Source organism: Vulpes lagopus, chromosome 2 (genome assembly GCF_018345385.1).
Source record: "Vulpes lagopus strain Blue_001 chromosome 2, ASM1834538v1, whole genome shotgun sequence".
Taxonomy (NCBI): domain Eukaryota; kingdom Metazoa; phylum Chordata; class Mammalia; order Carnivora; family Canidae; genus Vulpes; species Vulpes lagopus.
The window spans coordinates 72844262-72871527 of NC_054825.1; the positions used below are offsets into that span (position 1 = coordinate 72844262).

Sequence of the window (27266 nt, forward strand, 5' to 3'; positions counted from 1 at the left end):
TCTCATGTAATTGAGAAGTCCAAGAAATATATGGGCTTTGGGCATAGCAGGATCTAGTGGTCCAGACCGCATCCTCAGAACTTTCTTTTTTTCCCTGTCTCTTAACTTTGCTTTTTTCTATAATCAGCCTAGTTTCTTATGCTAAGCAAGCCCTTCATGTGGTGATAACTCAAAGCTTACATCTTCCTTAGAGTTCATAATCTAGAGAAAAGAATAGTGTCTCTCCCTCTCACTGATTTTCCCCTCCTCTCATATAATCCTAAAAAGAAAAAGCAGGAAAAGATCTAATTGTTCATGAACCAATCACTAAATCTAAGCAGATAGGAATGCTGACTAGCCTGGCTGACCGGGGGCCCACCTCTGAGGAAGAAGGAAGATTCCCCATGATTGACAGCTCCATAGGATCCCAAGCGCTCTCTTTTAGAGGAAGGGGAAAAGGATTCTGGGGATCATTATATCCACATACCAGGATCCCACACACTCAATTCACCCCCTAACCTCAGAATTGACTTGAATGTATGAAATTGTTCCATATAGATTTGTTGTTGTTCATATATTCCAAAATAAAATCATAATACAATCAAATTATTTCATTTCAAATAATTATAAAGCCTAGGAGTAATTATAAATACCCATAAGTACGAATAATTACAAATTGCAGGTCTAGCATGCCAAGTATGTCTCTGCTTTAAAAAATATTTTCAAGGGGCCCTTGGGAGGCGCTGTCAGTTGAGCTTCCAATTCTTGGTGTTGGCTCAGGTCATGATCTTGGATCGTGGGACCCAGCCCTATGACAAGGCCCCTGTCAGGTTTGGGGGCTCAGCTCAAAGCTCAGTGAGGCAACTGCTGAAGTTTCTCCCTCTCTCTCTGTTCCTCCCCACATGTTCTCAGGCACATGCTCTCTCTCTCTCTCTCTCTCAAGTGGATAAATAAATCTTTAAAAAAAAATTTTTTTTTCAAGAAGAGTTTGAAATAATGTAGTCAATCATCCCACTTGGCCCAGGATTCTGTTTTAGCACTGAAAGTCCCTTGCCCCAGGAAACCCTTCGTCCTTTGGCCAACTGCACTGTTTGTATACCCTAAATGAGTCTTTAGTTATTGTTTGCAGCAAACGGGAGCTAAGGGCTCCACGCCAGGTACAACAGGGGCCTGGTCGGCACTCTTGGAGCCCAGAGTCCTTCTCTCTGAGGATTTGCATCACCAGAAAGAGGACATCACCAGAAAGGGGTGCCCCTACTCCCATCCACTGCACCCCTACAAAGGCATGTACACAGAGGGAGGAACAGAGGTGTCACCTGCACTTGGCAGAAGATGGCTGTGATGCTGTCAGCTCCCACACACTCGGGACATGAGGCCTGAACCCTGCCCCCTCCAGGGCCCGCTCTGGACAGAGCTGGAGGGCCCAGCTAGCCACAGGAGGCAGGCAGGGAGAGGGCTCCCACCCCTCTATGCTTCTCACAGACCCAAGTGTCCCTTCTGCTTGCTGTGTTTGGGTCCCATATCTTCAGGCTCGCCCAGGCACAGCCTAGATTATAGCAACCCAACTGCAGAGTCAGCCCCAAGTGCCGGCCCTACCCACCCCACTGCCCAGAATGCCCTTGGCCTCAGTGCATGCTCCTGGCAGCTCCCCTCTGCTCTCCAGGCCCAAGTGCTGCCACCAACCAGCCAGGGCTTGTATGGAGGCTGGGCGGGGGCAGAGGAGGGCAAGCAGCCAGAGGGAAGTGGGCCTCCCAGAAGTCACTGCTGTGTCAGTTACCTGAGCCACTCACCACTTCCTCGGTACAAATTCTCTCTCTCTTTTATTTATTCATGAGAGACACAGAGAGAGGGAGAGAGAGAGGGGGGGTGCAGAGACACAGGCAGAGGGAGAAGCAGGTTCCATGCAGGGAGCCCGATGTGGGACTCCGTCCGGGTCTCCAGGATCACGGCCTGAGCCGAAGGCAGATGCCCAACCCAAAGCCACCCAGGTGTCCCGGAAATGAGTCTTTAGGGTCACATTCCAGGATTCCCTGCCGCTGATGACACTAATCCAGTGGCACAACTCCAGTGAGCGCTCAGGGATGCCCCCCACCCCCAAAAGAGCACATGTGCCTCCCCCTCTTGAACCTGCACACACACACTCATACGCTCACACACACACACACACACACACACACAACTGGGGACGGAGTTGGTAAGAGGAATCACCAGCTCTGGATCCTGCTGGGTATAGGCAATAACCTCTGTTTTCACTCACCATCCCCGCCCTGCCCATTCCCCCCCCCCCCACCCAAGGCCTCCTCATAAGGTCTCCCATCACTCTCACCAAATGTCAGCCAATTTTTAGTCACTTTGAACTCCTCCCTGGCCATACTTTGGCTGTTCCTCTTTTCTGGCATCAGACACACCATTTTTACAATTTGGTGTATCTGTTGTATCTTATTCAGAAGGACCTGCAGAATCCCCCATTTATTTTCATTCTAAGCTGATGCCCCAGCATAGTAAGGCCTCAATGGGCAGTACGTCAGGCCAGAAGCCTGAAGGCACAGCAGTAAAAGACTCAGAGGATTCCCAGTTCTGTGGTCTTGCTGTAACTGTGTCTCACACTTACCTGAGATGATGAAAAAATAGAGATGCCAGGCTCTATTCCTGGGATTCTGGACTCACCTATTCCAGTCTTGCATTGTACAGAAGGGGAAAGTGAGGCCCATCCTGCAGAGTTGGAACTGGAGCCCACGACTTCTGGCTTCCAGGCCCGAGCTCTGCCCAGCACACCACAGTGCCTTCCTGAACATGAATGGGCATTGACCTTGAAACCAATAAGGAGCCAAGGCATTCCTCAGCTCTGCTGGGCTCTGTCAAACCCAAGGCTTGATATGAAGGCATCTGCTGCTCACAGACCTCGCAGCCCAGTACCACCCCAGCCTTCATCTCCTCTGCCTTGAGACATGCTGGGGAGCAGCTCTCAGGAAGTGACTGCAGAACCTTGGCTCAGGGGCTTGAACCAGATGCAACCAGTGGGAAATTATGTTCCTCTGCTAGAACCTGCCTAGAACCAAATTCAAGTAAAAGAGCACCAGGAGCACCTGGGTGGCACAAAAACCTGAGTGCGAATGTTTATGGCATCTTTATTCGTAAGTGCTAAAAATTGGAAACAGCCTTCATCCCTGAACTGATGAATGGACAAAATGTAACACTTTTATAGTGGAATACTACACAGCAACAAACAAAAACAAGCTCAATACAGAGACGTGGATAGATCTCAAAACTCTGGTATTACACAAAAGAAGTCAGACACAAAAGACTAAACACCATGACCCATTTATCTGGAATTCCAGGAAAGATACCTCTAATCTACAGTGACAGCACATCCAGGGCTCTGGGGAAAGGCAAAGGATTAACCACAAAGGGCTATGAGGCAACATTTGAGAGGGATGGAAATGATCTACATCTTGATCGTGGAGGTGGTTACACAACTAAATATGTCAAAACTCATCAAATGGGTGTATTTTATTGTACTAAGTTATACTTCTAAAAGTTGATTTTTTAAAATTATTTTTTATTTATGATAGTCACAGAGAGAGAGAGAGAGACAGAGACAGAGACAGAGACACAGGCAGAGGGAGAAGCAGGCTCCATGCAGGGAGCCCGACGTGGGATTCGATCCCGGGTCTCCAGGATCGCGCCCTGGGCCAAAGGCAGGCGCCAAACCACTGTGCCACCCAGGGATCCCCTAAAAGTTGATTTTTAAAGTAAGAAAATAAGTCAGTTCACCAAATGGTCACTTTCCCAAAAGCACAATCATTCTGGGCTGGGCCGCCTGCTAGTGCCCAATCACATGGCATCCACTGAGCTGAGCCCTCAGCCTCCCTCCCCGAGCCCAGCTGCATGGTACCTGCCATCAACCCACACAGCACCACCGTCTCCCTCAGACCCCAGCCCAATTCATTCCCAGGGCCCCTCGGACAGCCTTGCATAGCTTGCATGAGTCTGGGCAGGCCTCTCTCTTCTGCTCTGCGGTGGGCAAAGGATAGTGCTGTGAGGCCCCAGACGTCTCCCAGATGTCAACGGGAAGCAGGCTGGCTGCGCTTGGGATATCCAGAGTCTCTGACTAGTAAGCCATCGCTACTGGGTGGCAGAGGTCAGCACATACCCTACGATAACCGACTACCCAGGTATTTTTCCACGTCTGTTATTTACAGGAAAACAGGCCTAGAGAAATTTCAAAGCCATGTTTTAACTTCTGTTTCTCTTTGTATTTTGAAGATGGCCATCTTCCTTGGGGCAGTGGAGGCCAGGGGCCAGTTTGAGGGAAGAGTGGACTGTAGGGATCACAGGGACAAAAACCTAAAACTAAATGATCACTTAAAATGACATTGCTTTGGGGTACCTGGGTAGCTCAGTCGGTTACGTGGCTGCCTTCAGCTCAGGGCATAATCCCAGAGTCCCGGGATCAAGCCCCACGTTGGGCTCCCTGCTCGATGGGGAGACTGCTTCTCCCTCTCCCTCTACCTGCTACTCCCCCTTCTTGTGCTCTCTCACTCTCTGTGTCAAATAAATAAATAAAAATCTTAAAAAAATAAATAAATAAAATAAAATAAAATAATGACACTGCTTGAAATGGTCACAGTTCATCCTTTGTTTTAATTATTGAAGTGCAATTTTTAAAAAGCCGTATTTATCTATTTGAGAGAGAGAGAGAAGCAGATTCTGCTGAGCATGGAGCTTGGTGCCAGGCTGGATCTCACTACCCTGAGATCATGACCTGAGAGTCGGAGGTCTAACTGACTCAGCCACCCAGGTGCCCCAAAGTGTAATTGACATACATACTATTAGTTTCAGGCTTACACCATAGTGATATGTTTTTAATACATTATGAAATTATCCCCATGATAAGTCTAGTCTGTCACCATACACAGTTATTATAATATTATCGATGATTTTCTTTTTTTTTTTTTTAATTTTTTATTTATTTATGATAGTCATAGAGAGAGAGAGAGAGGCAGAGACACAGGCGGAGGGAGAAGCAGGCTCCATGTACCGGGAGCCTGATGTGGGATTCGATCCCGGGTCTCCAGGATCGCTCCCTGGGCCAAAGGCAGGCGCCAAACTGCTGCGCCACCCAGGGATCCCCCTATCGATGATTTTCTAAGCTGTATATTACATTCCCATGGCTTATTTATTTTATAACTGGAAGCTTTTAACCCCCTTACCTAGTACACACACAACCCCTAAACCCTCTCCTCTGGTAACCAACAGTTTGTTTCCTGTATTTGAGTCTGTTCCTGTTTTTTTTTGTTGTTGTTATTGTTATTTTGTGTGTCAGTTTCCACATATAAGTGAATCATGTGGATTTGTCTTTCTCTGTTTGACTTACTTTATTTAGTGTAATGCCCTCTAGATCCATCTATGTTGTTGCAAATGAACATTCCTTTTTATGGCTGAGTAATATTCCATTATATATCCACACACATATATATACATATACATATACACAGTACCTCTTCTTTATCCATTCATCTAGGGATGGACACTGACGTTGATTCCATATCTTGGCTATTGTCAATAATGCTGCCATGAATATAGGGGTTCATGTATCCCTTCTGACCGGTGTTTTCATTTTCTTTAGATAAATACTCAGTAGTGGTATTACTAAATCATATGGTAATTTTATTTTTAATTTTTTGAGAAACCTCCTTACTGTTTTCCACAGTGGCTGCACCAATTTACATTTCCAACGACAATATATGAGGGTTCCCTTTTTTCCACATCCTCACCAACACTTGTTATCTTTTGTCTTTTTGGTAAAGCCAATCTGACAGTTGTGAGGTGATATTTCATTGTGGTTTTTATCATCACTTTTTTAAATTCCTTGGTAAATCTTTGGTTCTCAGGAGAGCATAGTTCCTAATCACAGAGTCCCTTCCTTTGCAAGCAATGTCTGTTCAGAATCTGTCTTTCCAGAATCAGAGCCCAGTGCAGAGCGAATGTTCTCCCCCAATGTAATGTCATCTGTTGCAGGTACCCAGGGCCATGTGGGCTCCAATGGCCAGGTGACTTTTACCCAGTGTGGCCTCCATCAATATCCAGCCTTGCATTCAAGAGGCCCTCCCAACCCTGTAAAGCAGCCATAGGGAAAGGCAGTGTCTGCCTGTGTAGACTTAACCCCTACCTAACCACAGATGGACAGGACTCAGCTCTGGCCTGGCAGGGCAGACTGAAGGCAATGAAATGAACGGAACCTACAACCCCACCTCCCGCCACCTTCCTCTGATACTTACAGGCCTGCTTGGAGTCCTCCTCTCCCTCCACAGATGAGCAGATCTTTATCTTTCCCAGGCCCCAGCCCCTTAGGTCCAGAGTGACAGCTAGAGGATCTGAAGCCATCTGCAGGCACTGGAGCCTCTAGGGCATGTGGATAAGACAAGACCCAGAGCATTCTTCACAGGTGAAGAGGAAGAGGTATATCAGAGGCCTTTTGTAGACCCTGGCCTGCCCTGAGGGTCCATACTAAGCTAATAATGGTGGCACACCTGCCTTCCAGCTCTCCCACACTACACAGTGAGGATGGTCACCCGTTCTACCCCTAGGAGGGGGATTTGCTATCTTTCTCAAACTGCCAACAAAAACCATGATTCTTAAACTTGATACCCAGGACTTCCTCTCACCTCCTTTCTGAGTCTTCGTACCCTTGCTCATGTTTTCTCACCTGAGACAAATGCCCCTTCCTGCTTTATTCATCAGGCTCTACCCTTCAAAGGCAAGTGCAAGTTCTTCCTATGCCAGGCAGCCTCTTCTGACCTCCCAGGCCCTGGGCGGCCGTGTTTCTGAATGGCATATTTTTCACACCTCTCCTCAGATGTGACAGGATCATCCTGAGACCACTTGAGTGACCTTCCTGTCTCACCCAATAAAACGGGAGGGAGCTCCTTGGGCAGGAATGATGTCTAGGTGTCTCTGATAATCCTGCGCATCACACCTCTTTGGTGAAACCATTGCTAACTGAAGATCAGCCATGTGCTGAGCACATTATCTCCTTTAGTCTCTGTAACCAACCCATGAGGTTGAAATCCTTATGCTTTCCATTTTTCAGATGGAGAAACTCAAGTTCTCCAATCTTCAAGTGTATAGGGATAAATTGACCCAAGTTCATGCAGCCAATAGGAAGCAGAAGCCACGTTCAAATCCAGGTCTATGAAACTTTAAAGTCTAGACCCTTAACCCTTAACCCTACCGTGTTCAGTCAAGTTTGAGAAAATGGCCACGTCATTCTCACTGACGTGACCAGGGACAAAGAGTGAACGCAGTGTGCAAAAGTCTCCAGCCAGTCTCGCTCTGTGGGAGAGAGTCAGGAGCTGGAAAATAATAAATATCTTGCTATAAAGGGGGAAGAATGGAACATATTTGTGAGCCAGATCTACTGCCAACACTAAGAATATAAGGATTACCTACATTGGGATGAGGGTGCTTTCTTGTCATGTTTATGCTTATTTTGTATTTCCTTATCATCCTAATGGAATCATGTCTAGCTTGTTGGCCAGAGGTTCTTACACATCTGGACATACTAACACACATCTCCTGATGCACGTATTTTTAGAGCCAGAAGTTCTGAGGTCAGACTGACTTGCCTCCCAAACCTGTCACTTACCATGGTGACCCTAAGCCACTTACTTCTCCTCTCCATGTTTTAATCCTTATTTTAGGGGCACCTGGGTGGCTCAGTGGTTGAGCATCTGCCTTTGGCTCAGGTCATGATCCTGGGGTCCTGGGATCGAGTCCTGCATCAGACTCCCCACAGGGAGCCTGCTTTTCCCTCTGCCTGTGTCTCTGCCTCTCTCTGTGTGTCTCTCATGAATAAATAAATAAATAAAATCTTAAAGAAATCCTTCCTACCCCCAGATCAAAAATAGATTCTCTTATGTTGTCTTCTATTAACTTTATAGTTTTGCATCTCAGGTGTTGATCCCATTTACAGCCCATTTTTCAAAAATATGGAATTAAGTGGGGATACTGTTTAATTTGTTCTATTTGGTGAGCCACTCATGTCCATATCATCTGTTAAATAGCTATTCTTTCCCTATTGATTTGTGGTGCCGACTTTATCATTGATTCAGTTTTCTTAAATATAGGGCATATCTCTGATCCCTCAATTCTATTCCACTGGTCCAGTTCTTGCCCCAACAGCATACTGTTTGTTTAAGTGTAGCTTTATAGTTTATCTCAGAATCTGGTAGGGCAAGACTCTCCTCTTTACCATTATTTTTTTAAGGGTGAGCTTGTTACCCATGGATATTTATTAAGAGGAGGAGATTTAAGATGTATTTTGCATGTAGCAGTGTGCTTGTGGCATCTTTTGCTTTACTGAAATTTTATGTGTCTGTATTTCAAATCTGGTGATCTATCCTTATTGGCTTATTTAGTAAGATTCTCTTCATCCCAATATTATATTAATATTCTCCAATATCTTATTTTAAATCTTCTCTAGTTTTATTTTAATCGTTAGGTATTTAATCTGTCTGGAATTTGTGTAGTTATCAAGTTAGGAGCTAACAATTTTATTCCAGTGGCAAGCTAGCTTTTCCAATAATGAATAGTCCACCCTTTCATCCCTATTTGAAAGATTTCCTTTATCATATACTAAAATGCCACATACACATAGGACTGTTACTTGCTTTAAGGAATTTGTTGGCAAAGGATGGCTAAGCATCAGATGCATTTGAGCAGGAGAACGGCAGGTTGTAGGGGTGGTTACAAAGTTCACTGGCCAGCCAGGTGTGTGGGGGAGGAATCCCGGGGAGTCAGAGGAGGCCAAAAGACAGATGCCACTGACAGGATGGGCATAGATACCAGAGGCATCTTGAAAGAAGAAAGGGGAGGAATTTATCCTTGCTGAATTCTCGGGGGAATGCTGTCAGTTGAACCACTGGAACAAATGTACTTTTCAATGCTGGATTACCTGAGGCCAAGGGGGCTGCTGGTGAGAGGCAAGTCCAGGTCACCCTGGTCAATGGGAATCAGTGAACAAGGCCCCAGACTCCGCCACAGGCAGAGGCCTCCAAGGACACAGGTTGAGGGCTCTGTGGAGATCTCAGGCTCCCTGCTCATCAAGGAGGAGAGGGGTGGGATGGGAAGGAGCATAGTCCCTTCCATTTTGTGCAGCAGCAGCTTTGGAATTTCCACCCAAAGTGACTCTGGGACAAGGGGAGAAAGGGAACCTGGCTTGGAGCATCAGCTGTTTAGCAAGAGCTTAAGTTTTAGCTTAATTGTATGTTCCTTAGAGGCCTGTTAGATGAGAAGAGGAGGTTTATGCGCTCCTTCCCCAGTCACAGGGACTGGCACTCATTACCTTCCCAGCACACTTCCCACCATCCCCACGGAGTCCTCTTCCCCTCCTGCCCCACACTGGACTGGTTACCCCTGAGTTCAGCTCCCTCTTCTCCCCTCACTAGATCATATACTCTTCGTTGTTTCCTTCTAGACGGCCCTGAGCAATGAGCGCAGAGCTGGGCACACAGTGGGCAGTAAGTAAGTGCCTGCTGGGAGGTTGGTCCACTCAGTTTGCCACTGCACCAGCTCCCACCTGGGTCAGAAGCTATGCAGAGGGGTCAGAGGAAAGCCCTCCAGTTCACCTCCTGTGAGCCTCCTATTCAGTTTGATTCCATTCATCTAAAAATGAGGCCCTGCTCTCAAGGCATTTATGGACGAGGAAATACAAGGGTTGGAGACCTAGATTTTTCCATGCTTTACCTTGGATGGATGGAGAGGGGCGTGGCTGGGCTTCTTCAGTGAAAAGAGGATCAAATACCAGGCTTTAGGGAATGCTCTGGAGTTTGGGGCTTGCCCTGGGCCTATTTGATAGGCAAAGATAAAGGAGTGGAGGGAGGGGAGAGACAGGAGGGAACCCCAGTGAGGAGGTGCCCCAGAACTCACCACCCCTTCATCCCTCACTTTCAGGGCACTGTAGTGCTGTGGGTTGGGTTGCCCACAATAGCAATCAGTGTTGCCTTTGTAAAGTTCAGCTCTGATTGCATCGCTCTCATGCTCAGAAACCATCTATGGCTCTTCATTGCCTACAGAGTAAGTTCAAATTTAAAGCTTGGACTTTGAGGGTCACAACTATTGGGCCCTAATGTATCTTGCCAGATTTGTTCCTTCACAAAGCGTCCCTCCTCTCTGCCCAACTTCCACCATTCCCTGTATCCCACATTCCACCCCCACATCTCCTTCCACACCTTACTACTCTGACACCAGAGTACTTGCATAGCTGAGCATACCCTGCTTTCTGGCCTCCCTGCTTTTGCTCATGCTATTCCTTCCTCCTAACATACCTTTCCCACCTCTCATTAGCTTTTGAAATCCTAGCTGTCCTCAAGACCCAAATCAGGTGCTACCTCCTCCATGAAGTCTTCCCAGATCTACTCTTTTGCCTCCCAGTCAAATCCACCTCCTATTTTCTGGGCCCCCTAGCCAGTTATTAGCTATGTGACACAGCTCTGTAGACCACGGATGTTTACAAATGTGAAGGATTTGTATTGCTTCTTCTAGGATGCCCCCGTTACCATAGGAGACTTGGACCTCAGCCTCTGAGGGGTTGAATGCATTTGTTCCACCCATCCCCACCCACCATCACCTGGACTATCAGCAACTTCAGGCCTCGAATTTCCTTTCTTAGTAGCATGTATACAGTTGGTACTCACTAAATTGAACTTAATGGATTCCACTGAGGGGTGTGGGTACTGAGTCTGTGTCCTTGGCAGTGGGGTAGATGGTAAGGGAAGGGAAGGATGCACACTAAGAGGGGTCTAGGCTAAGGCCCCATCTACCTTCTGGAGGGCCTGACAGGCAGAGGGGAGCAGGGTGGGGGCACCTCTGCCTGGCACAGGAAAGGGTCCCCCAGATACCACCGATTGGGTTTCATCCATGCATTCGGGCCTAGTCAGCCCTGTGTTCAGATCTCACCCTCGATTTCACAAAATCGCTTTAATATGTGGGCCAGAAAAGCCGGTTGTAGGGCCTCGGGCGATAGCTCAGGCAGGAAACTCCCAGTGTACCCAGCTGGGCAGCCGAGCAGGCGAAGTCACCTCACCAGGCCCCTGAGTGAGCCAGCCATCAGGCGGAGATAGAGATCAGTTGGGTGGAACAGGAGCATCCTCTAAGCTGCCCTGATATAGGCAGAGGCTGGGCACACCCTCTCTCCACTTGGCCTCCCAGGAGGGAGAGCTGGGGACACTTGCACTTGACCCTTTCCTCACCAAGGATTCAGGCAATTATTTTTTTCTTCTCCCTCTAACTTTGGGAGCCCTGACCTCCCTGCCTCCCACGAGGTCCCTGTCCACAGCTCCTGGGTATGAAGCTGTGGGACTAAGTGGAATTAGGAGGGAGCATACCACCCCCCACCCCATTCCCCCAGATGCCCAGAAGGGCATCTCTGAGCCATGACCTTGATAAGCTAAAGAGGGAAGGCTTTCCCAAATCCTGGCTGGGCTAACCTGAAAACTGTGAAGGTCCTGCATGCTGTACTCACCACCCGTTCCCTTGGACAGCCAGCTGGCTCTGAGTTTCTGCGGGCCAGCAGACTGCTGACCCGAAGGGCCAGGATCTGGGGAACCCTGCTGGTTCCCGCATTTCCAAGATCTGAAGGCCTCTGAGTCCCTTGATACTAAAGAGTTGAGGCCCCCCACACCCCCCATCCGCCTACCCACCGTAACCCCTCCCCATGCAATCCCAGCCACAGCAGAGAGGTGTCCAGAGGGCGGAGCTCTGAGTCAGAATATAAATTCCCAATCTTGCCACCCAGCTGGAGAGCTGCCACGATGCTCCAGAAGCAGATGCCTGCCTGGCTCTCCCACAACCTACCAGACCTATGCCAAGCAGAAGATGGCAAGCCTTCAGCCCCCTGTGCCTTGGAGGTGAGGGAGAAGTGCTGGGTGGGTGGGGCTGGCCGCTGAGGGCAGGAGGCAGGCACGGGGAGGGCTGGGAGAACTGTAGACTCCAGACACGGAGCACTTAGGCTTGGGCAGCCCCCACCTAGCACTGGGGGTGTGGGCTGGTCCAGCTGGGGCTCCTGGATGGATGGCTCAGCTGAGGGTACCCACGGACTCGACAAGGTGCTGTGTGTGGCACAGGGCCATCTGGGGCCAGGTCAGCACCCGGGTAGACGGTGCTCCGAACTGCCAGGGGTGGATCCATGCTTGCCTGAGCTAGCGGTGAACGGGCATTAACCCTGTGGACATCCTTGCCATGCTGTGCAAGTGTGCGGCATGGTGTCTCATGAGGATTGGTGCCATTGCCAACCTGTCATATCAGCCAGGAAGTTCAGCTGGATCTGTGGTCAAGACTCCTGGGCCCACCATCTGACTCCTGAGGGCCTCCTAGAGAGACTCTGGGTTCAAGGCCAGGATTCCAGGGCTCCGGACCAGCTCTGCCTCAGCTTTCTCATTTACCTCAAGCTTCTAATTTGCCATGGGCATGCCATGGCCAGGACTGTCAGCAGCTACTTCTTCCCGGTTCTCCTCTCCGGGCCCTTCCCCCAGGCCACACTGACTCACTGAATGAGATGAGCAATGGCCTGAAAGTGTCTTGTCCTTTCGGGGTGGAAGATGGAGACCCCACTCAGCCTCCAATGAGCCCAAGGAGGAGAGCTCCGAGCTGCATGGTGCCTGGTGCCCTGCTGCCATGGTCAGGACAGGTACCACCTTCTGGGGGGCACCCACGTTTCCCCACAGCACTCAGGGGACTGGAAGAGCCTTCGGTCAGCTGTTGTTCCTGCCTCCCCAGTCTAGTGGAGCCCCTGGAACCTGGGCTGGGGGAGAGCTTCCAGAGAAGCGATAGAGCACCTGAAGCAGGGAATGAAGCAGCTGAGAACAATGCCTGTCCCTCTCAGGTCCCAGAGGGTCTGTGACTCAGAGCTGGACTTCTTGCCCTGACCCTCACCTAGCCTGTGTGATACAAAGGGAAAGAGCCATGGTAGCTCCTCCCAGGAGCCCCCTGGTCTGGGATGTTGCTCAGACAGCTGGGAAATGTTCTGAGGTCCCATAAAGTCCTCATCCCAGTGATGTCCTTTGAGGGAAGGCCCATATATACTGGAAGCTATCACCAGGCTATTCGAAGCTCTGACACAGATGTTGCAAGGAACTGGTGGGATGTATATACCCAGCTCTCTGGGGAGGAGGAGGCAGCATCACCAGCCAGGCCTGCCTTGAGAAGCCCTGAGGAGGGAGTTCCCACAGGCTCCCTGGGAGCTGTCTTGCCCTCTCCTGCACCCAAACCTTGTGGGCTGGTTTGGTTAGGGTCCACCTGGCCTGGGGGTGGGTATCACACCCACCACTTCTGAAACATGGTTGTCAGACCCAACCTCCTGAATTCCCACCCCTACCTGGGAGCCTGCCCCTGGAAGCCCATGGGTAACTATTCCAATGATGGATTTGTGGTGACAGCTAGACCTGGGGTGCAGGGAGAGCCCTGAATCAGCAACGGAGGGCTTACTCCTGCCTCTGCTGTTAAGTAGTCCAGTGCATGACCCAGAGCTAGCTTTAGCCAGTTTGGTTAACTCACTATGAGAGCCCACACCCCAGATGCCACCCTGCTGTCAGGTAGATCTGCACCTGAGTCCTGGCCCTGCTGCTTCTATACTCTGCCCTTGTGTGAGATGCAGTCTCTCTAAACCCAGGCTTCTCCACAAAGTTGGGATAACACCACCCTCCTCAGAGTGTGGTTGGGGGGCTAAATGAGAACAGATGTGGTGCGCCTGGTTGGGCCCAGGGCCTGGTGCATAGGAAGAGCTCAGGGAGTTGTGCTCCCCAGCCCCCACCAAGGTCCTATCTATAAATATGGGGATAGGAAGGGGGACTATTGAGTTGCCTAATAGCCAGTCCTGAGGGTCAAGGCGGGACATCTTTTCCATATGAGCTGGCAAGATCTGCCTGTCCTGAGTAGGTCTCAAGGGGAAGTAGAGTCCTGGCAAGATCAGCCCTGGGAATCAAGGCCAGGGAAGAGGCTGGAGCCAGAGCTGGGTGTGTCTGTGGCCTGAGCTGTAGAGCCCTTTCTCCCACGTGGCTTCCCTGAAAGCCATCAAGCCCACCCTTCCCACGCAGCTGTATTGGTTATTATCATATCTGAATACACTTCTGTACTGTTCGCCAAACAGTCCCTGCCTGGAGCTCCAAACCCTGAGTGCTCCCTGGTCCTTACCCAGGACCCTCTGATGCCCCATGAACTGAAGGATCCTCATCCATCCCTGCTGCACGGCTGCAGCCCAGCTGGCATGATGCCTAGCCATGGCTGTCGTTAAATATTTTGATTTTCTCCCTGATAACCAGCCAAGGCCTCCCATCCTAGGGACAAGCTTGTCTGAGTCCTTAAAGTGGTTCCCCTTACCACACCGTAAACTACCCCATAAGTTTGGGTCCCATAATATCGCTGGTTTCTGGTTTCCAGCTGTACAGCCACAGACACTGTGCTTTGTTCCTTTGGATCTTTTTACTGTGTATCAATTACCTCTGGGGCCATGAAGTTTCGCTTATCTCTAGCACCACGTCAGTTGAGCTGGTTATTTATATCTGAAGCAAAATGGGTACATTCATTTCTATCCAAGACGGCCATTTTTCACCAACCTGGTCATCGGAATCATCTGGGCCCAAGACTTGAGTCCCGTGTTCCCACTGCCTTCCTCCCAGCCTGACCCCTCTGGGCTATCTCTCAACCCCCTTGCTGGCAAGAAAGCGCTTTGGAATTGGGTCTCTCCTACAAATTGCAAAGCTAGAAGCTGTGATTTGAGACTCAAGGTAGACCACACGGGAGCCTTCTGTGGCTACTGGGAGTGGAACTCCTTCAAAAACCCTTAGGCTCTGGTGGGACTCCTTAAAAGAGGGAGGTTGTGGAATATGTTGGCAGGAATGTAGCCAGTGAAAGCATTGCAAGTAGAAGGACTATCAGAGTTTGGGGGTTATTTCGGAGCCTGGGGGGGGAATTCAGAGTGAAAAGAAGGAAAAGAGGTTCTAAGAGGAAAAGCTGGAAGAGGAGGAGGAGGAGGACATGAGGGGCAAGCGACACCTGTCATTGTGTTGAAAGGTAAAGGTCATTTTCAAGTAAAGTGACACCATGGTCGTGGTTATGAGCTTGAATCAGAACTAGATTCACACTTAAGGTCCTCTTGATTCTAGCTGAGTTTCAGACGTCAGAGAACTCAGGCTCAGATTCGCCATCTGTGAAGTGAGGCTAATAACTGCTTCGCGGGTCATTGTAAGGACTGAGCAAGATGGAATGTAGAGATTATACTCACAACGCCCAGCATATAGCAGACGCTCAACAGGTCATGGCTGAGGTGGTTAGCGCTGCTGGGTTAGAGTGGGAAGAGGTGGGCAGCCTCACTGGAGGGCACCAGGGCTACATGGCAGCAGCAGACTCTTCCTGGAGGGCAGGAGGACCTCGAGTGAGGTCCTGCTGGAAGCTGTGAATGCTCCCTTCCAGACTAGACGTAAGGGGGCCAGGCAGAGCAGCCCCTCTGGGCAAGAGAGGGACGGTGATGGCCGAGAGCCCCTCAACACTAGGAAATGCCCTGAGGCCTCTGGCGGCCCATGTGAACTGTCGTTGCCCTCTGAGAAAGTAGGCCAGTGGGAACAGGCTTTGCCACAACTGTTCTCCTGGGTGAAAACTGACACCTGCTTCCTCACCAGATCAGACCAGGACACCGGCTCTGCCAGCTGGGGAGTGAGAAACGAGGAGCCCATTATGCCCAGAGGGGGGTCTGGCAAATGCCTAGCCATGTTTCCAGAACCAGGAGAGAAGTGGTGTGTGTGGCCTTTGACTTGAGTCACATAGCTAAACAGAATCCCGTGAGATCAAGTTATTAATTGTGAAGATACCCAACATTTCAGAGCTAACCTCACCAAAGGATTCCTCAGGCCTATTTATAACTGTCAGTTTGGCTTTGGCTTGGATTCTGAGGAAATTGTTGGGGATTGAGGAAGAAGAGGCCCTAATTCTATCTCGGTCTAGGTAGCAGCCTTTGCAGGTGTCGTTCTATTGTGGCTGTTTAGAATGAAGCCCCAGAAGAGGCTGCAAGGATAGACATCAACATGACGACAGTTCTCATGACAAGAAGATCATTTTCACTAAAATGCTTTCACTATAATGAGTATTAACTAAATTCATTGTGGTAATCATTTTGCAATATCTGTATATCAAATCATTATGTTGTACACTTAAAACCAATATAATTTTATGTGTCAGTTTTATCTCAATTTAAAAAGATTAATACCTCAGGCACCTGGGTGGCTCAGTGGTTAAGCTTTTGGCTCAGATCGTGATCCCGGGGTCTTGAGATCAAGTCCCACATCAGGTTCCCTGCAGGGGAGCCTGCTTCTCCCTCTGCCTGTGTCTCTGTGCCACTCATGAATAAATAAAAAATCTTTTTAAAAAATTAATATCTGTTATAAAGATCTTATGAAGATTTAAAAATGTAAGAATAGTGTCTGGCAAATAGTAAGTGTTCAGTAGATGCTAGCAAGCTATTGCAATGTTGTCTCTGATAATAGCCAAAACAGATGAACTATCTGTGTACAGTTTGAGTTGAAAATAAAAATAATTATAACATTAAAAACAAAAACAAAAACAAATGATAATAGTGATCATCAATAATGGGATGCTGGAGACTCTTTTTCTTCATCCTTTTATGGTTTTTCCAAAACCCCGATAATACTTTTTTAAAGATTTTATTTATTTGAGAGAGAGAGAGAGAAAGAGGATGAGCAGAGGGAGAGGGAGAAGCAGACTCCCTGCCCAGCAGGGAGCCTGATGCAGAACTCGATCCCAGAAACCTGAGATCATGACCTGAGCCAAAGGCAGACTCTTAACTAAGGCACCCTCCAATAATATTTTAAATAGAGAAGAATTGCATCCTTTTAAAAAGTTGTAACGTGATTTTGGCAACATAGGGTGAACTATGTGGAGTGTAAAGGGTTCTATAGTTCAAAGGCCTCTATAAATATGGTCCTTTGGTCGGCTGGAGGAGTCCAGTGTCATCTGCCATGGGTACAGGCTGGAAGTGGATGGTAAATAGATTCCTCTAAGCCTGGGTCAAACTTTCAGGGAAGGGGCTTCAAATCCTGAGATTCAAACAGATGACGCGTGAACAGAACAGGCCTGAAGCTGTCCTCTTCCAAGGTGTGTTGGCTCCTAGCAGTGGGGCAAGGAGAAAGCCCCTCACCTCGCAGCCTTGGGGACCAGTGATCCTCTGGGGCCCAAGATGCAGATTGAATGGGAGGAGACTTCTTGGGAATGAGCAGTGGGAGCCCGTGGCTCTGGAGCTGCTGAGTAGTCATAGCCTGAAGAGTGTCCCACTATCCTCTCCAACCACAGGGTGGGCTGTCTCCATGCCATCTCCTGACCGTGAAGGTCATCCGGATGAGAAATGTCCGACAGGCTGATATGGGTGAGTATCCTCCTGTCTTCCTTCTTTCTCTGCTCATGGGACCTGGATGGAGTCAGGCCCTGGCGGAGAAACATCAGAGGAGTGGCGGTGGGGGTGAGGGTGGGGGTGATTGCTATACTCAGGTAGTATTCCAGGCTTTGGGGTTTATATCATTTTTCCAGGCCCCTCCTCTCACCTGCTACTTTGGCACTACTGGCCCCTGCAGACCACCTGGGTCTGAGAACCGTGTTCACCTCACTCTCTCTTCCCTACTCCCCCTCCTCTAGCACCCCTTGCTAGGAGCAGCAGCTTCTCCCATGGTGGGCCCCTCTTGCTTTTGCATGAGTTTGTGGGCCGCTAGAGGTAGAAGGAGAGGCCCATCTGTCAGCCTAGTCCCAATGCCCCTTCTCAGTGCATGGGTCCTAAATTGGGTTCTGGGGTTCGTGGCAGAAGCCACATAGCACCAGCTCTGCAGTGTAGCCCCATGGATATGGTCGGACTCACCAGGGCTGTTTGTGCAGTGTTTTCTTGTAGACTTAATTTCACTTGCAACCCAGTCTTGGCTGTATTCCCAGATTATGGGGGCCCTGGGAAGTCTTTGGCTTAAGAGAGAAGTGAAGGTATCTGGGTGGGCAGGATACTCCCCTCATGCTTATCTTTGGGGTGGAATTTGAGAAATCAGGAGAACCCAGATCTCCTCCCGATGCTGCTCTCAACTTGCTCCATCCAGAGTGAAGCTTGGCCCTCAAGAAGGAAAAAGCTCTGTGTCAAAGCCCCATGGCTTAGGTGTCCCCACTGACTGGTGACTACACAGGCATGGCCTAAGAGCCACCAAGCTCCCCCAGAGTTCCATCATTTTCCTCTTGCCCTCACCCTGGGATTCAGCTAGGTAGAGAGAGCCTCGGGGAGACAGAATGCAGAGAGCCATGTTACCAAGTGTGCATTTAACCCAAAGCAATTATAGACTAGTAACAGGAGATGACATTCTGAACCTACCACTATAGAATTTAGAACTGGGAGCCCTTGGGTGGCTCAGTCAGCTAAGCAGTTAAGCAGTTAAGCATCTGACTCTTGGTTTGGGCTCAGGTCATGGTCTTCAGGTTCTGAGAGCGAACCACACCAGCACTGGGCTATGTGCTCAGCGAGGAGTCTGTTCGAGATTCTTTTCCCACCTCCCTGCTCACTTACTCTCTCTCTCTCTCTCTCAAATAAATAAATAAATAAATAAATAAATAAATAAAATCTTTAAAAAAAGAAAAAGAAAAAGAACTAGAGGAGGACATTGAAAGCCAAGAGTAGCTAAGGAAAGCTGCTCTGAGGGCCTGGGGTCTGACAGGGGCAGACCAGAGGTCCTGGGTGCCAGATCTGCGGGAGAGGCCATGTTGAGGGAGAGAGAGGGAGGCCACAAGGCATCTGTGAGCACGGCCAGGGGCAGGCCTCCAAACAGCACTTGTTCCTTTGAACAACACCAGGGTAATGCTGAGGCCCATTCCGCACACCGAGGCTAAGGATTGCCTAAAGTGGAAGCAGTGTTTGATCCTAGTGTTTGGACTCTGGGAAGGGGAGTGAAGTAGAGGGGATAAGCAGGAGAAGCAGGCTGGGGCCAGGCAGAGGAGGATTGGGAATCCAAGTGATAGGGTACCTGAGTTCCTAAGGAAGGGGTTGCATGACTTCCTGAGGCGATAGGCTTAGGTGGGGAGAGGCTGACAAACTGTTGCCACTATGCAAACAGAAGTGAGAGGGCCCTGGGGACCCTGGGGCTGAGGGAAAACCAGGGCGTAGGGAAGGACTCCAGCTGGCCCCCCTGGAGGCCAAAGTGTTCAGAGCCCATGCCAGCCAGTGTCAGTTTGAGCCTGGCTCTGCCAGGAGGCTGGCAGGAGACCAAGGGACTTCTCTGGTTTCTTGGGGCCTCCCAGGCCACCAGAGAGTGATCTGAGAAGTGTTCCCTGGGCAAGGCCTGGCCACTTCTTTTGCCTTTCTTGCCCATGCCACAGTGGGTCACACAGATACTTCACTCACCCCTGGGCAGAATTCACCCACTCCCCTCACCCCTAGGATACCCACAGCTTGCACTCCTCTGCCTCCACCCCCCACCCAGGTGTGTCTGTCCCAACCCTGTGGGTCACCCAGGCTGCACACTTGTGGCACGCCTGCACCTGTGTGTGCAGACCTTCCCCTTGTCCAAGCTCCTTCTGTCTTCTCCAGCCACACCCGTCCCCTGCGCATCCCAGAGGTTGGGGTGGGGGAAAGGGGCACAGGCAATCAGAGAAATGGGCTGAGGTCTGGCCCCCCACCCTCCTCTTCCCTTTCCCCACAAGCCCCTCTGGCACAGAGGCTGCCTTTGGGAGGTTTCCAGATACCCTTTGGAAATCCCCTCAGCTGAGCTCTGTTGTTGTCTTGCCTGATGAGATTGGCAACTATCCCAATGTCTTCTGGGTCCTGAGTTACTCCTGCCCCAAACTGTTCCCTTCGAACTTGGATCAAAAATGAGCTCCACACTGGTTCAGTCCCCAAGTGTGTGTCTGAGTTTCCCAAGATTTCAAGGAGTCTGAAAGGAATGAGATTTGGGGATGACTCCCTTGTCAAGGAGTGCTCCACCCAGCCCGGGGCCAGGACAAGATGGAGCCCTGGAAACCTCCCAGGGTCCAAGAGCCTTTATTCCTCTTGGGAAAATCAAGTTAAAACTCAAGCCAGTACCCCAACAGATGTGAGGCAGGTGTCTCCAGAGGTATTAGGAAGATAGTGTCCTCAACATCTATAGATCTCACTGAGTCATCTTTGCCACCCATATTCTGGGAAAGAAGGTGTGTCATTCAATGACCAAGCCCTCTATCACTCCAAGAGGAACAAGGCTTAGAACCATCTGTGCCTAGGAAATCCCCTGTAGTCTCCGAAATCCTCAAAATTGGGTCAGCATTGCTTAACCGTTCATCATAGCCAACATGCCGATCTCTCTCCTTCTAGCTAATGATGCCTGCCCCAGAGTATCCTCTGGGCCCCTGCTGGCCTCACTCCGTCAAGTGATCTCTCCCTCTCCCAGGATTTCCCTCTCCTTCGGCTGTACTCTCCTTCCCCTTCCCAACCTTGTGGATAGAAGTGGGACCAGGTCTCTTAGAACTGAAAAGCAAATCAATGTTGGAACTGTGGGTATCTGATTCATCCCTCTCTTCCAAGTCACACCTTGCCTAGAGATTTAAAACTTATGCCAAAAATACTGAGATTTTATTTAATGGGCTTAATGGGAGAATTTTAGGCATGAACTGATAATAGGAAAGGGGTTTTAGAGGCAAAGGGGCCTTCTCAGGGCCAAATTATGCTAAACAAATGGGTATATAGTTAGCGGGATCCCTGCCTGCAGGTTCCCTACCATACAGGAGGAAGACCCTAGGAAAGTATTTCAGGTTGAGGAGGAATGGGGGTTGTCCAGGAGGGGTCCTGGGAGATCCCTGGGGAGTATCCCTATAAGCAAAGCAAATAGAGATCTGAGCTGCTTACCTATGTCTGTGGTGACCCAGCCCAGAATTTGATACAGTGCTCTAAAGCAGGAAGTTGGGCTTTTCCATTCAATTCATCTATTCAACAAATTTTTAGCAAGTGCTGACTCATGGTTTCCAGGCCCTCTCAGCATTTGGGTCACAGTGGAGGCAGATGCTCTGACCTGCACTTTGGTCCAGTATAGCCAGTGCTCTGCCAAGAGAAGAGCAGAAATTCTAAGCTGTGTGTGTGTATAAGGGGGACACCTGGCCAAGACTTGGGGGCTCAGGGAAGGCTTCCAGAGGAAGTTCCTTTTGACACCTGAAGGGGCTAGCCAAGGGAAGGGTGGGGTGAAAGTGGAAGAGAACCATGTTCTAGACAAAAGGAATAGCAAGATAGCATGGCACTTCTGAGACCACACATGTTTGGGTTTGGCTGGAATGTAGAGGGTGAGTACAAGTGCTTGTGCGTGTGTGTGCGCATGTGTGTGTGTGTGTGTGTGTATGTGCATGCATATGTGTGTGTTTGGGAGCAGGACAGGGGCTGGGTGATAGGGAGGGTAGAAGGAGGAGGCTGAGGCTGGGGAAGTAGGAGAGGCAGCCATGTTGAGTGCTTGGGACACCTTCCTGAGGGCAGATAGCAGATGTTGAAGGATTTTAAACTGGGAGTGACATGGTCAGCTCTAAAAGGATCCCTCTGATTTCTCTTGAGAGAAAAGATTAGAGTAGGGCAAGACAGGAGACAGGGTGCCCAGTCGGGAAGTAGCAGCAGAGGTGACGGTGCCCTGCACCGAGGCAGTAGCAGTACAAGTAAGAAGTGAATGAGCCAGAGAGCTCAATGGAATTAAACTGATGTCATGTAAGAGCCAAGGACGATACTTGGCGTCTGGCCTGGCCACCTGAGTTGATGGCAAGCAGGAGCAGATTGGCCATGGAGGGGATGGGTGGGGACAATGAGGTCATCATTTTCTGTAGATTACTCTGGGTTTTGGTCATTCTTTGTGTCTGGATTAAGCAATTATGACCCCTAAGAGGCAATGCCATCTTACCTTTATTCAGTGGGAGGATGGCCATGAATTCCAATTCCCTTGAATGTCGAGCCCTCAAAGATTAATCAGACATCGGAGAGGAAATCAGAGGCTAGGGATGCTTATGATGCAAACCATGGGTGGAGTGACAACAAGAGACGAGTCAGTCCCAGGGGACAGCCCGGGTTTACTCTCACCGGGCATTGCTACTAATAACTTGAACTAGTAGTTTTGGTCAGGCCTATTAGAACAAAACTCCTATCTTCACACCAGTTCCACCATCTAGAGGATTCTCTGACACTGGAGACTGTATTGACTTTTACCATTTTCTACATGCCTGGTGTGTACCCTGGGAATTACCCCAGCACATTGTCAGGAGAGTGACAAGGACCATCATGGCACCTGTTTCTCTCTCCTCCCAGGTAGAATGGAGGAAGGGAGCCACACTAGGCTGCTATTTTTTTTTCACCTCTATGCCTTCTGCTGCTCCAGCCAGAAGATCTGAGAGTCCTTCCCCTATTTTGGGAGGGATTTTTAAGAACAAAGCCTTTGGGACACCTGGGTGGCTCAGCGGTTGAGTGTCTGCCTTTGGCTCAGGTTGTGATCCTGGGGTCCTGGGATGGAGTCCCACATCAGGTTCCCTGCAGGGAGACTGCTTCTTCCTCTGCCTATGTCTCTGCCTCTCTTTCTGTGTTTCTCATTCTCATGAATAAATAAAATATTTTTTAAAAAAGAACAAAGCCTTTGTCCCTTCTCCAGAGCACATCCCACATCACATTGGAATTGTTCGTTTCAAGTGAGAAAAAAAAAAGTACATGGCCTTAGATGTGAGGGTTTCTTGGGTCACATGCCTCATGCTGGGAGACTAGTGTAGGTATGAAGAGCCTGGCTAGGTGCAGTAGAGACATTAGTTCTATGTAAATGGTGGTCCCTGCTTCTAGATTCTCCTAAACTCTTGTTCCACCCAAGTCTTTTCCCATCCTGGTCCTCTGGGCAGACTCACAGCAGACTATGTCCCCTTGCTTCTCAGCAGCCCGAAGGAAGAGCAGTACCCTACTGTGGTTTCCCTGGTATCTTGGGCTAAGGAAAGAGTTGGACTGGACCCTGGGGAGCCTGTCCCCTGGCAGAGGAAAAACCGTGTAGTCAGACCTTGTTCCAATTTAGCAGGTGTTAGCTCAGAGAGCTGGGATGCTTCTGAAAAGAGCCAGAGGCTATCTGTGTCCTTGAGAGTGATCAGTGGGACCTGAATCCCCCTCTGAGAATTTTCTAGCCTGCAAGCTCTAGCCTTCTCAGGGGTTCTGGGAAAAGGTCTCTGGAGAGTCAGATCCATGAGTCAGGAGGGGAGACAAAGACCTGAAGACAAAGGCTTGCTCTGAAAGTGACCTGCCTGAAGTTTCCTTCCGACTCTCTCCTTCCTGGACCCAGGCTGCTTCCTTACCCTTCCCCACTCTTGTCTTCCTTGGACAGTGAGCCAGACAGACTGCTTTGTGAGCCTCTGGCTGCCTACCGCTTCTTGTGAGAGGCTGAGGACTAGGACCATCTCCAACTGCCCAAACCCAGAGTGGAATGAAACCTTCAGCTTCCAGATCCAGAGCCAAGTGAAGGTGAGACTTGCAAGACACGCTGTGTCAGCCATGCTGACATTTCCAATCCCACCCCATGCCTGCTTTTCCTTCTGTTTGCTTATATGTCCTTCTTCTATTTGTCTTTCTTTCCACCTACTTCTCCTAGTGACCCATCTTCTCACTCACCCACTCCTTCATTAGGCCTGCCTCATGTTTGTCCCTCTGAGTCTATTCATCCTCTATCGTCTTTCCTTTCTCTCTCATCTTCTACCTAATTGTTGCTGGAACCTGGTGGTTCCAGCTGCAAAAATTGAGCATGCTTGCAGAACCTGCTTCTAGTAAGATAACACATGGAGGGGAAGGGCCATTCTATTCACTAGGTCCAAGGCCAGTCTAATTCCAGCCAGAGGATTTTCCCTATCTTAACTCCTTTTTAGAAGGCTTTATTATTTCTAGCTCCTTGAGTATCTGTTCTTTCATTTGTTGGGCTGTTGTTTCATGGTGTTGGCCTTCTTCAGGTATATGGTGACTCCCCTGTGGGAGAATTCTCCCTCGGACATGCTGAGCTATAACCTCAGCAGAGTGCTCCTTTTAATTTTTCTTTTTCTTCGCCTTTTTTTTTTCTCCATGCCCAGCATTCCAGCATAGGACTGGAACTCATGACTGTGAGATCAAGACCTGGGCTAAGATCAATAGCTGGATACTTAACCAACTGAGCCACCCAGGCACCCCCTCAACAGAGTGCTCTTTAAACAAACTTGGCCTCATCATGGAGGTATCAATCCCAGTCTTGGGTCACTTGAGGCTTCACATTTCCAGCTTATTGCTTCCATATTTTAGAGTGATTCTTATTTCTGGTTCATGATAAGTCCTTTTTGCTTTCAAGAAGGGCTTTATATTAGTTACTAGAAAACTATCTCCTCTATCATATGTATCATTTTGGGGAGGAAAGGGGATCTTGACTTGGGCTCAGACTCCATCTTGAAATCAGAATTTGGACTTCCTTTGTCTAAAGATCTATGGGGCTGCTCGTATGAATCTATGCAGTTGGTTCTGGGGCACATCCATGTTTCTAGTAATTACAAGGTCAACAGATCTCATTCAGCAAGGAACCTCCAGCTATCTTTTAACCACCTGATAGGGACCAAAGAGGCAAACCCGGTCCCAACCCACATCTCCTAGGATCCTTGGAATAAGAGACCTCAGAGGCTAATCCACATCACCTAAAATCACTGACTTCAGTGTTCAGTTAGATGTTATAGTAGCCGCCCAACTCTTGCCATGCAGCTTTGGGACCACCCATGAGACTTCCTTAGGGGCTGATGAACCAAAGGGTAGAGTTCAAATGCTTCAATCCAAGCTCATCAAGTATGAGAATCCTCATAATTTGCCACATCACTCTCCTGGAGCTTTAAGATGTTAGCTTCCCAGAATTGGGTTGTCTAGCACTTAATGGGCTCTCTTTAGCATCTAGGGCCACAGTGCTGAACAGTCTATGACTTGGCAAGGGTCTTGCTTCCTCTGCCCTTCCATCATCCCCCTAGAGGGTCAGGAAGTCTTCAGAGAGTTGGAAAGGAGAGTATAGACACTATCCCCTCTGAGCTCATTTTTCTACAAATGACTCTCATACCTGAGCAGGGACCTCTGTGCTCGTCTCATACCCAGACCCACATCCTTGCTAGGGAAATGGGTCCATGTAAACAAAGTAACCAGACTTCATCCTCTCTTCTCCCCTAGAATGTGCTAGAGCTGAGCGTATGTGATGAAGACACACTGACACCAGATGACCATCTCTTGACAATTCTCTATGACCTCACCAAACTCTGCTTCCGAAAGAAAACCCATGTGAAGTTCCCACTCAACCCAGAGGTGGGTGCAGGTATCCAGGCCCTCAGCCTCCTGCCTCATGAGGAGCAGCTGATTATTTCCATGGCTCCACTCTAGGGGCTTCTCTCTATGTCACCAAGTCAGGAAAAGATAGTACTGCTAGTTCAGTCCTGGTGCTATGCTTATTGGCTGTGTAACCTTGCAGAATCTATTTAATTCTGTGTTCTGTTTCCTCATATGTCTCAGGGCAATGATGATACCTTGCAGGGTTGTTGTGGCACCAAAATGGGAAAACATAATTAAGGCACTTAGCACCGTTCACAGTACAAAATAGGGATGGAGTATGTGCTGGCTCCTTTACTTCCCTGACTCCTGCTTCTAAGATAGCCCAGGGGACAGAGGACAGATGAGGATAAAGAAGGGAAAGTCTGCAAATCAGAGAAAACCAGAGCTGAAAAAGACCAGGATGTTATCAATTCTATCATTCAACAAATGCTTGATTTCCTACTATGTATCAGACACTGTCCCAGGCCCCGGGGACACGGCAGGGAACAAGTATCCCTGCTCTTGCCTGGCTTACATCCTGGCAGAAAAATTAAAGTCCAGTGAAGTCACAGCTTCCTAAAATTATGCGACAAGAGGTATGAAGGAATAGATGAGGGAAGGGGCCCCCATTCTTCTAAGTTGAGCTGGCTGGAGATATTATCTCAGATCTTTTTCCCAGGTGCTGAGCCCTTTGAGAAGGCAGGAGAGTGATGGGAAGCTGGGGTGGGGGTAGAAGCTAAGGGGACATGTTTTGGGGCCAACAGGTGCAGCCCCAGCTCACAAATGCTTTCCTTTTATCCACCTGCCAGGGCATGGAAGAGCTGGAGGTAGAGTTCTTGCTGGAGGAGAGGTGAGTAGGCCCCAACCCCCTAGGACGCCCCCAAAGTCCTGATTCCCAAATGGCTCTGGGCAGGCATTTCAGAGCCTGATCTGCCTTTTTGCTGCCCTCCTCTCTCCCACTCTTACCCTTGGCACCCCATCAGGGGAGGGAGCTTCTAAATACTGTTGGTGCCTTGGCCCCACCCCTATTCATCCTGTTCTCCTGACATCAGAACTGCTTCAGAGATCTAGAACTCTGGCCAAATTGCATTCCTGAGAGTAGCCTCTGGGAAGAATTCCTGCCATGTGGTGATGGGGCCTTGTAGAAGCCAGGCTGAGAAAGAGGTCAAGACAGAGGATCACCTCTTTGACCCTGAACTGTTAAACTCCCCCAAACCCTGGCCTGAAGTAGCCTGTCCCCCTCTGTAGCCAACTCTGAACCATATCAAGGAGATGCTCAGATCCAACATGTGGGGTTATTAACCATCATTTTCAATGAAGAAAATAACCTAGGGTCCTAGGGATATGACTAGGCTGGGTACTCGAGTAGAATTGAGCCCCCAGAGCTGGAGGATAGGAAGGAGAGGAGAGAAGGAAAGGGGAGGGTAGAGAGGGCAGAACCCTGTTCAGGATGGTTTAGTGTGCCTTGTGATTGGGCAGCTGACTCCTCTCCATAGTCCTCATAGGGCTGAGCCCCTGGATTTAGGATAAGCCCGGGAAAAGGGGGAGGGGGAGGGGCAAGAGCTAGAACAAGAAAGCGTGTCAAACTCCACTCTGAGAGAGTCCTCTACCTAGGGGCTCTTGGAGCTCTTTGGGGTGCCTCATTTTCCATCAACAGCTGATTAACAAATTAAAATAAATTTTATCTCCCACTGAAGAACATCTGGGCTCTCTCCTCCAGTTCTTGATTCATCAAGACTTAAGGAAAAATTCCTGGTAGCTTGCAAAATGAAACATGTCAAAATTGGTAGTAAGTGTTGATCTGGAGATATAATCATCTTAGGCCTAATTTTGGCATGGGGGGCTGTGGACTCCCCTAGGCTAATTGTAACCTTGAGGGCTTATATTCTTGACTATATAACATGAAGACATTTTCTATATACCAGTCTCCTCTCTGGCT

At 49.2% G+C, this 27266-nt stretch overlaps 1 protein-coding gene across 2 annotated transcripts in view; it reads left to right on the forward strand.

The window, feature by feature from the left end:
- Positions 1-27266, forward strand: part of PLA2G4E (phospholipase A2 group IVE) — a 59246-nt gene that overhangs the window by 12724 nt on the left and 19256 nt on the right. Inside the window, exons 3-7 of one of the 2 annotated variants that reach the window (XM_041746559.1) lie at positions 11777-11888; positions 17338-17410; positions 23358-23494; positions 25193-25324; positions 26137-26177. In XM_041746559.1, coding sequence (XP_041602493.1) covers positions 11777-11888; positions 17338-17410; positions 23358-23494; positions 25193-25324; positions 26137-26177 — 495 coding nt within the window. The remainder of the gene's footprint in view (positions 1-11776; positions 11889-17337; positions 17411-23357; positions 23495-25192; positions 25325-26136; positions 26178-27266) is intronic. The other variant, XM_041746558.1, reaches the window with a different exon arrangement.